The sequence below is a fragment of the Calonectris borealis genome, chromosome 1, assembly GCF_964195595.1.
Source record: "Calonectris borealis chromosome 1, bCalBor7.hap1.2, whole genome shotgun sequence".
Taxonomy (NCBI): Eukaryota; Metazoa; Chordata; class Aves; order Procellariiformes; family Procellariidae; genus Calonectris; species Calonectris borealis.
In genome coordinates, this window is record NC_134312.1 from 211,015,901 (window position 1) to 211,028,399 (window position 12,499).

Consider the following 12,499-nt stretch of genomic DNA (forward strand, 5'->3'; position numbering starts at 1 on the left):
AAAAAAAGGAGTGATTCTTTTTGGTTAAGGCTCATGATGTAATTAGATACCTTCTGCATTGGATTTGCGCGGCAATGTTTTGATAGCAGGGGGGTGGCTTCAATGAGAAGATGCCAGAAGCTGCCCCCTGATAGAGCCAATGCCAGCCGGCTCCAAGGTGGACCCACCACAGGCCAAGGCCGAGCCCATCACTGACGGTGGTAGCTGATAACGTAGTTAAGAAGGGGAAAAAAACCCCTGCGCAACACCAACAGCAATTGCAGCCGAAGAGGGGAGTGAGAATATGGGAGAGCAACAACTCTGCAGACGTCAAGGTCAGTGAAGAAGGAGGGGAGGAGGTGCTCCAGGTGCCGGAGCAGAGATTCCCCTGCAGCCGGTGTTGAAGGCCATGGTGAGGCAGGCTGTCCCCCTGCAGCCCATGGAGGTCCACGGTGGAGCAGATATCCACCTGCAGCCTGTGGAGGATCCCACGTCGGAGCGGGGGGATGCCCAAAGGAGGCTGTGACCCCGTGGGAAGCCCGCGCTGGAGCAGGGTCCTGGCAGGACCTGTGGACCCGTGGAGACAGGAGCCCACGCTGGAGCAGTCTGTTCCTGAAGGACTGCACCCCGTGGAAGGGACCCACGCTGGAGTAGTTTGTGAGGAACTGCAGCCCGTGGGGAGAACCCACGTTGGAGAATTTCATGGAGGACTGTCTTCTGTGGGAGGGACCCCACGCTGGAGCCAGGGAAGAGTGTGAGGAGTCCTCCCCTGAGGAGGAAGGAGCGGCAGAGACAACATGTGATGAACTGACCACAACCCCGTTCCCCGTCCCCCTGCATCGCTGATGGGGAGAAGGTAGAGAATTCGGGAGTGAAGTTGAGCCCAGGAAGAAGGGAGGGGTGGGGGGAAGGTATTTTAAGATTTGTTTTTATTTCTTATTATCCTATTCTGACTTTTGATTGGCAATAAATTAAACTAATTTCCCTGAATCCCGTCTGTTGTTGCCCGTGACAGTAATTGCTGAGTGATCTCCCTGTCCTTATCTCAACCCACAAGACTTTTGTAATATTTTTTCTCCCTTATCCTGCTGAGAAGGGCAATGATGGAGCAGCTTTGGTGGGCACCTGGCATCCAGCCAAGGTCAACCCACCACACCTTGTTTTGTTATGTATGGATTACCTGAATGGAATATATGTGTACTGAGCAACCAAAAGTCAACCATAATATAAGCAATTGTTAAGTCAAACTGAACAGAGGCAGAGACAGTGAGACTAGGTTTCATCTCCTAAAAACCTCTCAGCTCCCCAAACGAATGCAAGATGGTATAGAAGACGACTACCTGGAGCATTTGAGACAAGTGAGAAGAGGTTTCTGAGCCTGCTTTCTGCTGCTGATGGCATTCAATCAATGACAAACAGGACATTACAGGAGCTAGAGGGAAAATATTTCTATCCTAGAAGAAAAATATGTCTGTGGGTCATTCACTCTGCTTGGAGACACCACATATTTTACTTACTAAATTAAAGGGCTCTTTCTGCTCTTACATTCAAACACAGAGTGAAGGTAGCGCCGATGGTGCAGTCAGGCACCTCTCCGTAAATCCATGCACAAATTACATGGATTGGGCTGCTGGGTTAGAGCCTACAGCTGTAAAAGAGCAAATGAAAGAGCAGAGAATTATACATTAAAGCAACCAACACACGAGCCGGTCTGGTTTTATAGGAGCATTATTTAATCAAGCATAGGAAATACATGGTGTTCTTTAGGTGGCGTGGTAACTTATGTTGGATCTGGGAGATTTTTGTAGCAGTTCATCTGATAAGATACTACAACACTGGAAGTTACAAGAGGCTTGAGGAGCAAGACTCTCCAGCCTGCTTATGCAGCACACCTCAACAAGGTATTTGTAAACATGAATCAAACACTGCATGCTTGATTAGCACCTTAGTAACATCACTGAGTTACTGGAGGCCTCTAGAAATTGGACTGATAAGATATATTGTTGTAATCTTCACTTTCTGTGAGCAAGGGTTGTATCTCTGAAGAAGTTCCTCTTCTTTTCTTCCGGCAGGCCAGAATGAGCCCAGTGAGCACAGCAGTAACGATGCCTCCGATCACAGCTGCTCCAACCAACCAAGCCCAGATCTGACGGGCTTGCTCAAGGTAGGGTATTAAAAACTCCTGGAAAGAATCAAGTGCTGGGGGAAAAAAAAAAACAGAAAAAGAGAGGTCCTTTTACATGATGTAGTGTACTGTCTGTTTATAGAAGTTGTATAACAGATAATACTGGAGGGCTGAGTGAAAAAAGAGACTACATTGGTAGAAATTGTCTGAAGGTCACAAAGAGTTTTGAACAAATCTCTTGAATCCTTATAGTCTGTTTCTCAATCTTCATATTAAAGGCAGGAACAGAGTTCACTGTCCCCAGTGCTCTTTATGTTTTTGTCAAAACTGTAAGACTATGCTTAGGGATTTCCTGAACCAGATGTGGTGTCGTTGTGTATAATAGTCATTGGAGGATTTTTTTTCCTTCCATCAGCTTTTCTAGCTGCTCTTTGAACTTTTATCACAACTTCTTGCAACAAGGAGATCCCTGCCTTAAGTACATACTGAGTGGAAAAAAAAAACACCTTCCTTTCACTAATTTTGAACCTGCCCCCTGCTTGTTTCCTTTGCTAGTTCTTGTGTGGGGAGAGGCAGTAGACAATTCTCTGGCCACTCTCTGCACAAGAAATCCTCTTTTTTTGGTGAATCCAGGGCAGCTTCTCACTGGTTAGATAATCAGCTGCCTTCTTGCTTTGTGGTATGAATGTGTGTGTGTCTCTCTGTTTTTCTCACTATGGCTTAATGAGTTATGAAAGCTCTGCCATACGGGACTCTCACTTCACGGTAGAGGTTGGAAAGTGACCTGTTCACAGTGCACCCAACAACCTGTTGCCTTGAATTTGAGAAATGGGAATACCTGTCCCTTTGGGCCAAGGAGGATTTGGAATCCATATCTCCCAATTACTAGCTGTAATTACTATTATTAGCTGTAATTACTAGCTATTAAGGAAAGAAAAGGGGACCCCTATGGAGGGACGCCCTATTGTGGTTTATTTTTAAATAGTGTTCATGCATCTGGACTGATTTAGATGTGCTCAACCATATTTAGTGTGTTATACGCCCACAAAGGCTATAAATGTCTTCCTCCATCTTGCATTTTCACTGGTGCCCAGAAAAGTAATCCCATATATCTTCTTGGATCATGGTGCTTCTGAGTGGATGCTGTTGTGTGCACTGTGCTCTGAAAAAATGCTTTTGGTTTGCAGCACCTTTAAGGTTAAGTTATCCTTAGCACTTGATGTCTGAATCACTTTCTGAGATATAATGCCATTTTAGGCTAAGTTTAGGCAGAATGTAGTTTGTTTGTCCCTACAGCTCAGCTTGTCTTTGGGGAATGTTTGGTTGCTATCTCTCTGATCCTTGTTTTCCAGTTAATCCAACTTTGTATTCTGAGATTGTATTTGCAAGAACCTGCATGTTCAGCCTTCTGCTTCTGACCTCATTAGACATATAAATGCTATATAACACTAAGAATTACAAAAAAATTAGGTTCTTGATGTTTCAGAGTGAACTCCACAAACCTCTGGGTATGAGGTACATTGTCTCTTTAATCCTTCATTTCTCATCTGTCAAATGAGGACAGTACCATTCACTGAATCCTTTGTATTGTGAATATAAATTAATATTTCTGCAGGACTCAGCTGCTATAGTGATCAGCACCAAAGAAAAGTGTTAGAGGAAACATCTTCATGATAGCATTTTAAAAGTGTGCAATAAATCATACATTAGGCTACACACTGCTTAACTGAGAAAACGAAAATCAAAAGTAAAAAGGATTGGACATCTGGTTCTTAATGCTGTCTATGCTGTGTAGTGAATGAGGTGGGGGTCTGGGGAAAAAATAGTGTGCAATTAAAGATAACGCATACGTGTAGAGGTGGAGGGTGAATTATGGCTATATAGACAACTTTAATGCTGGCATTTCTTAACTTTATGTGCTTGACTTTGTAACTCCAATGTTTTTTAACTCAACTCTTTTATGTTTATATTGCAAACATCTAAATTAGAAACAATCTGGCTATTTAAACTGGAGTATGCATACGATAAAAGAAAATTGATACATAACAGGAACTTGATACTGGTTTAATGTTATGGAAAAAGAGAATTATCACAAAGTTGTCTTCCTTGCAGAATTTATCTGGGATATGGAGGATTCTAAGTGACATCTTAAAATCCTACTTTGTCCTTCAACCATCTCTCTCCTCCATCAATATTAGTTGGAGCTCTGAGCTATCTTCTTCCTGGTAAAACATAACATGACTTTGAGATGATGAGATGTCACATTTCATGGCAGGCCCTTTCAGAAGGGATTAATCTATATTATTATATCCTGATAATCAGTCAAACATGCCCTTCTCTTTCTTTCAATCTCAGTCTGTACAGTTTCTGTAATTAGCTCAAAGCCAAAAGCCACCTCCTGGCATCTACTGCCTGTTTCTTTTTGCCACACAAAAGGTGTTTGGCATCACTACCATAAAGTTGCCATGGCAACTCTTGGGTGTCAGAGGATGGAGCACCCCAGGACACCCTATAATCTGTTAATCTGTGACTATAACACAACAGTAAACCTATGACTGGACTGGCTGCCCAGCCAAAATCATGCAAACGGGGATTTCAAGTATTCCATTACCATAATTCTTTAATCTTTAACTGTGAAAGGCCCAAGAGTGCAGCAACTGTTTGCTGATGACTACCTTGGAAAAGTGTCAAGGGGATGGTGGGGGGGACGACAACAAATAGCTGCTTTGTGGGAGGCATTAGCCAACACCAATTCCATTCCTTTTATATCAGTGTTTAGAGTCAAATGATAATCCTCACCTGAAGCTGCCATGAACATCAATTAAAACTGCCCTTTCAGTCAGCATGTTCATGACAAAGCAAGAGGAAGGCAGGTCGGGCTGATGCTTGATATCTACCCTCCTATTAGTGACTAATACCAACAATATCTCCTCATCTTGCTCTTTCTGTTAGGAAAATAGCAGTGATTAACCTCAGCCATGGTCTTAGCATTTAACTCTTGACATACTCTTTCTTCTCAAAGAGAGTGTTAGCTCTAGGTAACAGCAACAAATAATTTCTTACTCAATATATCAGATCGTTCTTTTAAAATGTAGTTTAAAAATACCAGGCAGTCCATTTTGTGTGGGTTGCTGGATGTCATTGAGAGGGTAGGAAACCACAACAGTGTAATTTTAAGGTGAAGAAATGTGTCTCCTATATTTAGAGTAATAATGTGGACTTTCCATGATGATTGAAGAAGAAACGTGCTATGGTCAATCTATTATTGGGCATCCTGAGATTTTCCTTTTGTGGTAATGTCAAACTACATTATTGATCTAATGGATCCCAAGGATGAAAAAAAACCCTTAATATTTAATTTTTTTTTTGAAAAAATATTTATATATTTTGGATATTCCTTCTATGTAAACTAGAGGATGACAAAGTCTTTCCAGGGTTAATTCCACAATTTAGAAATAAAAACTCTGGCCAGTCAAGAAATAAACAAAACAAATTTTCCATCATTTATCTATTGCCATGTGCCCCACTGATATGTTGGCAGTCTTGCTATTCCATTTTACATGCTTTTCTACCCCTAACATGGGTAGTTAATGGGCATCAGGTTTTAAAGCAAACCTTGAGGCAGCACAAACATATCTTATTAGGTCAAGCTTGCAACGTCTTTCTTATCCTGGTGAGCAAGTTCTTCCTATTTGGTTTCTGCCATTTCTTGTGTGTGTGTGAGATTCACTGATTGTGTCCCTCTGGGTGGTCAAAGGAAATACCAGTGAGATTTCCACAATCAAAAACTAGGAAGATGAGCTGGGAGGGATCCAAGTTATTGAGTCCCTCAGTCTGTCTTAAGGCAGGATCACTTGTCTCTGCAGCGATGGAAAGTTCACAGCTCCCACTAACTTAATCAGGGTCTCCTTCCAGCTTGGAAAGTCTTTTGAAATGTTGTCTTCTGACAACAATGAGAGAAAATCTGGAGAAGTCTGTCAGCCATAGTCCACTGTCTTTGGACTGCAAGAGATGCCACCCAGTGTGTGGCAGTGGGTTGTTTATGGTAGAGCTACAGTATCTAATGGTGTAAACTCCAGCTGCTCCCTTTCAGTTCTGCCTTCAGCCCAAGGTGGGTAAATCAGGAAACTACGACCCACCCTCCATCATGTGACTGTCTCTAGAAACAGTGAGAATCAGACCATTTCTGCATGGCTAACAACAGCTTTATAATTCATTTTTCAGTGCTGAAGTTGATTAGAGTTGTCTCTGCCTGTTACTTCTGCGTAGTAACATTGCTGTGGAGTCCTGCCCACTCGCTGGCAATGATGGCACATCTGCAGGGTGGATTACTGGCAAAAATTGATTACTTTGGAGTATTGAGAGGAGATAAATAAAATATTTCTGTATGTATTTATAGAGCAATACTGTTTACTTTTTGTTTGACAACCTCAGTTAACAGTTGCACTTCATAAGCGCTCTTTCACAGTTTACTTATATAAATTTCTCAGAAAAGAGGTGAGATCTGGCTATAGGATACCTAATATCACCACACTAAATGCTACTAGGGTGTTAATAACTCACCAAAAGATAGTTTCCTACCCTAAATGGTTCCCAGGAAAAAGAAAAACAACCAACAGTTTTTAAAATCCGTATTTCCGTTAAGCATCATTATATAACCATCAAAATATCTGCTCATACTCTTTTTTCTGCAGGATATATTTTTTCATCCTGTTTTCTTTAGTTCTTTCCTTCTGTTTTAATTAACCTTAATCTCTCACCTCCTTATCTCTGCCTGAAGAAAACCAGGGGCCAAAATGCTCTCTTCTCATCTTTTATTTAATTCAGAAATGTAAACCACTTCCCAAGCCAGCATTTCTCAAGTACTGTCACCTTTAATTGTTTCCTATTGTCCCGGCATCACTATTTTATCATAGGCTCTTACATGCATAACATTGCCCTTTCACACTGTGGCCAACAGTGTGTGCTCCTGAGTCGGGACGCTCAGCGGAGTCCCTCCATGGTGGTACCATATTTGCCAGCTGCCACATTTTCTACTCGCCTGGATGTGATTTTGCAAGCAAATTGCCAGAATTGCAACCAAGAGCCAGAAATAGAAATGAGCTGCAGCCAGACTCTGGATCTGAGATCTCCTCCTGCAACACATCCCTGAGCAACCTGGCCTTCTACGTTGTAATCACAATGCTCTTATCCCTTGCTTTGCCCTTAGTTAAGATGTCCAAAAATTGCAACTGATGGTTAGATTCCTGGGTTTATAATTGGGCAGCTGCCTGCTTTTCCAAAACAAATGTAAATCACTCAGCTACACATGTAGTGGTCATCAAATTGTTCCCGCTGAGAGAGGAAGATTTTCTGGGGAAAAGTCAAGGCTGTGTCTAAGGATTTATCTGTTCCTATTTCTGGCAGAAAAAAAAAAAATAGAAGAGACTTAGTCCAGACCCTGAAATGTAAATGCTTGGAATAGCTCTTGCCACAGAAAATTGTTTTGACAGCTATTGCTAGGTGGTGCCGTTAGTCTTCCAAATCTTTTTTATTGATGCTAACAAATGTTGGTTTTCAGTAAGCCATGTGGGTTGTGGTAGTTTTACAGTTCACGGTTCTCATGTCAAGGAAAGCTGGGTGTCTGCTCTGGTTTCTGCTCAGATCAGCTCCCCAGTAAGTAGACTCTGACATGTGTCTTTGATTCCTGAGGGATGGATTTCCACGCACACTGTTTGTGACCACTCCTGCTTCAGGGCTGTCGTACGTATAAAAATAAATGAAGCTGCAATTAAAATAACCACATACTGTCACACACTGATTTGCTTTTCAGTGGAAAGCAGGGCTCCAGGCATCAGCTTTTCCTCAGGGGAACAGCAACAGTATAATTTTGCATTAAAATGCCATTTTGTCACTGGATTCTTGCCAAGTTTTATTTCTTGTAACCAGCCTCATCATGCTCTGTGTAGTCCTGCTTCATCTCTACCAAGTCGCTAGTGCTGCCCTTGCTGCTTTCCTCCAAAAGCAAACAAGCCAGGTTTTGAGGACAGGACGGAGCCAGGTCTTGTGTGCTCATTCCTCACTCTGCGCGGTCCTCTTCCTCTGCCTTTCCTCTTCCCCCTCGTTTGGAAGATCTGCAAAAACGCTGCCTCTTCTCAACCACCCAGATCTTCACTGCTATGATTTTTTTTTCCCTTTGTAACTTTTTCCTATTTGTCTAGTAACTCCTGGCTGCCAGTCACAGACTTTCTGTTCTCCCTTCAGTACACGGGAGCTTTCAGGGAGGGTCAGCAGGCTTTCCTGCTTCAGCTCCTCTTCCAAGAAGTTCCTGTTCACTCTTATGTTCCTCTGAACAGGAACCCAGCATTCCTACCTGGAGAAAAGTCTGGGTTTAAACACTGGAGTACTGAGAAAATCCGTATCTGCATTTTGGGATTCCAGCCTATTTTCCATTTGTAACCAGTCCTTTCCTTCAGATAAGAAATAGCTTAAGCTCTCTTCTTCTCAGTGAGCTTAACAAGGGGTTGAGCGACATCCGAGGATTATCTGGGCTTTCTAAACAAGGTTGAATTTCACTCTTTATGTTGATCTTTCAAAATAATTAAGGAACTACTTTCCTTACCTCTGTGTTAAAAACATGGGCAGAATTTAATAAGAGTTTCATTTTCTGAGGACCTTGTGCTCTCCTGGGAAAAGGGAAGGGACCAGGAAGTAACAGAAGTGAATTGTTAAATGATAAATAGTTTACCATTTGCTTCCTTTTGCAGTACCAATTCACGACTCAGTGTTTCTGAAAGTCATGGTATTTGGCACTTTTGTTTAGTGGTACAATTTTAGGAATAATGTGGTTTTAGGAAATTAGTGGCTTTCATTAAAAATATGTATAAATATTTCTGGTCTTGATCAGGAATTAAATTATGGCAACATGAATAAAAAGGCAAAAACACTACTAATAAGACCAAAATAATAAGTTTGATATTATATTTGAAGCATTTATTAGATTATTTTCTGTCTGAATACTTGGGGTTAACCAAATCTTTTATAGCATGTTAGGAGAAATATTGACTTCTGTCCCTGGGTTGCAGTACTAAAACAGTCTTAACAATTATAGAGTTGCAGATTCCTTTCATTACACATAAAATAACCAAAAACATGTTTTCTGAATAACTTTAAATCACAAGCTAGGTTTTACTTGAGAAGTGAACGAACAAGATAAAAGCATGATTGGACAGTTTATGTATGCAGAAACCATACACCCCCATTAGTAAGCAAACTCTGTCAGAAAAGCAGGGATGCCCTGAGAACTAATATTGTTTTGATAAAGACAAAAAGTAAGCCATAAGAATGCTATCATTGCTAAAACATCCCTGGTGCTTTTGCTATATAGTAATTGGACTTTCAGCTCTTAATTGCCTTTTAATCGAAGAGACACATTCACAGAAAGTTTTCTGCCTCAAACAGGAACAGCAAACATGCCCGGTAACCTACCTGTTCAGTGGCCAATGCTTTGCAAGGATAACTGCATCCCACGTGCCGGGTAGCCTTTGGCGGTGGTGAACGTAACAGATCTGATCGTTCCAATGGCCCAGTTTTATAAAGGATTGGGCCAAAATACCTGAGCAATCCTTAGTTCCAGGAAATTTTATATCTTTAACAGATTTTAACCCTTCCCGTAGACAATAAGGAGGCCTGTACTGCTCAAGTGAAACTATGAAGTCCACTACTCTGAGCACAAGACCTGGTCTACTTGAGGTTCCCCTGCAGCTACAGCCCCAAGGGTCTCTGTCCTCCTTGTGCCAAGACGCTCAACTCAAAACTATCTTTGAATGCAAGTCAAAACCATCACTAAAGAAGTGCAAAATTAATTTGATTAAATGAAATAAGCATTGTGAATTATTAAGTTGTGTTCATATAAATAACCATAGGGCAATCACAAAGTCAGTGGATCACTGTTTTAAGTGCTTCACAGACCTTGTGTTGGCCTTTGGTGCTGCGGTGAATTTTACTCCAGGTATTTAAAAGATCAGATTACATTTGTAAACTAGAAAGAGAGCTTTGCATCTGCCCTCCTTTAAACCATGTCTAGAAATCTGAAAATCCCGGTGGTTCCCATTTGTGTTGCACTGTAACAGCTGAGCTGGGCAAATGGCAGACTCAAAATCCAGCAATTTTTCTCCACAGTTCTGATCATGAGTTGACTATTTGGGTCAGGTTCTGCTCTTAATAGGCTAGGATAGATAGGATTGATGTCAGTGAGTGATTTTTGGTTGGAACTTTTCTAATGGTATCATATTGACTCTGCATCAGACCAGAAATGTGAAAACAAGCAGGTACAATTTGGGACGATATGCAGGGAAAAATCTGGAACAGAAGGATTTTTTAATATCTTCTCATTTTACAGACATATTCCAGGTTATAGGCAACAAATTTGACATTTACCCAAAATAGTAACATTACCTGTTTCTTGCAAATATTCAGGTTATAGGCAACAAATTTGACATTTACTCAAAACAGTAACATTACCTGGTTCTTGCAGATACTCATAGTCATACCCCAGCTCTCTTGAGGGTTTAAAAAATTCTCCATTTCTGTAAAGGGGGATAAAGGGGACCATGTAATTTTCTCGATTGTGCCCAATGGGTGCGTTGGCTGCTGGGTAAACTTCTAGCATGGGCCTGTGTCTTCTTAACCATCGTTCAAAAATGCTGTAGAAGAAAAAGCGTGTCAATTAATGGCAGAAGTTTTCTTCTTGAAGATTAAAAAAAAGTGTTGATGCTTTTTTTTGTGAACCCTGGGGACGTGTGTTCATGTGCGTGTAACGCTTTCCAAATCATTTGGGGTTAGCTGCTTCAGTGCTGAGTTCCTATACAAGCCTATAAAAAGCAAAGGCCTGCAGTGCTGCAGAGAGGCTGAATATGCTTTTAAATTCCATAAATGCAATTCACTGTCTCACTGTGACTGCAGTTTCAGCTCAGGAATTCACACGGTTGTGAAGGACAGAGAGAAAAGGATTAAAGACCTCAGTCCTTTCTCCTCACCCTCAGAAATATTTATGGTTGGTTGTGAATGGTTTTGTTGCCAGCTGCTCAGTCCTGTTCCCCTTCCTCTATTTTCTTACCAAGGTTTTTCATGCCTGCATTAAAGTATGGCTACATCATAGTTGGTTTGATATCACCAAGGAGGTGGAAACATCTGAGGAAGAAGGGATAATCTGTATGAGTGCAAAAACTCGATAAAGCAGGTCAGCTATCAGGAAAGAGTCTTTCTCCAGCCAACTTCTTCACTGACCCTGGTGTCTGCAGAGTTGGTTTACACATTCTCGCTCCTCTCTCCCAGCTGCCTTTGGGCAGCTTTTTTTATCCTTTCTTAAATATGTTATCCCAGAGGTGCTACCACCGTCGCTGATGGGCTCAGCCTTGGCCAGCGGCGGGTCCGTCTTGGAGCCGGCTGGCGTTGGCTCTATTGGACATAGGGGCAAATTCTGGCATCTTCTCACAGAAACCACTCCTGCAGCCCCCTTGCTACCAAAACCTTGCCACACAAACCCAATACAAGCTGTTACCCACACCTCTGACCTCAGCTGCTCCTTTCCATTTTTCTCTGCCAAAGTTTCTCCCATTAGCTGTCTGTCACCGCAGGGCTGTATGTCTGTTCTTTAAGTTGGAAGCAGAAAGCTTAAAGGCTGCAGTATGGGAAGAGTTTGTATTGACATTTTCAAGTCAACTACTCTATGTGTTTGGAAAGCAAAATTAACAACCTTCCAAAACATTCTCAGTTCTCCTCCCCTTGTGTCTGAGCTTTTTCAGCTCAATTCTTCACTTTGTTTCAATCCTCAAATCCTTTCCCTGATCCCCTGCTGTTTACACAGTGACCTTGGCTTGTCAGCAGACACCTGGGTGGTTGGAATAGGGGAGTTGGCCAGATGCTGCAAGAGGAGCAGATGCAGGTATCTCATATGTGAAGAAAGGGGACCCCAGGCTTGATCAGAAGATATTGGTAGGAGGAGATTATCAGCATCAAGCTCAGGGAGGGATCACTGAATTAATTTATATCAGTTACGAGGGGTGGAAATGGTCTAAAGAGGCCTGTAGATTGTACTTTAATTGAGATCTTGGCTCAACAGTTGCTGCTCCCTGACACTGGCCGATGGCTGGAGGACACAGACTTTCCCCCCCTCTTATAATTATTAACCAGCTGTTCAGGGACTGAAGTTATTTCAGAAACACAGACCCAAATGCAAGTGCTCGGCAGTATCAGGATCCCTGCAGAGCATCCAGGGATTCTGCCAGTAGATTTTTACCTCCTGTCTTTGGGCAGAAATGTTGAGAAACACTCTGCTTACCCCACCAAATTAAAGCCCTCTCACACTCATCAAAACAGAGGTAGGGCCAAAGCCTTGGTGCTTTTTTTAGGACC

General features: G+C 42.0%; 1 protein-coding gene across 1 annotated transcript in view; it reads right to left on the minus strand.

The window, feature by feature from the left end:
* Positions 1–1,954: 1,954 nt before the first annotated feature.
* The window catches only part of TYR (tyrosinase), a 52,229-nt gene continuing 41,684 nt past the window's right edge, over positions 1,955–12,499 (minus strand). Inside the window, exons 4-5 of the mRNA XM_075140482.1 lie at positions 10,607–10,788; positions 1,955–2,178 (exon numbers count right to left, since the gene is read on the minus strand). Coding sequence (XP_074996583.1) covers positions 1,955–2,178; positions 10,607–10,788 — 406 coding nt within the window. The remainder of the gene's footprint in view (positions 2,179–10,606; positions 10,789–12,499) is intronic.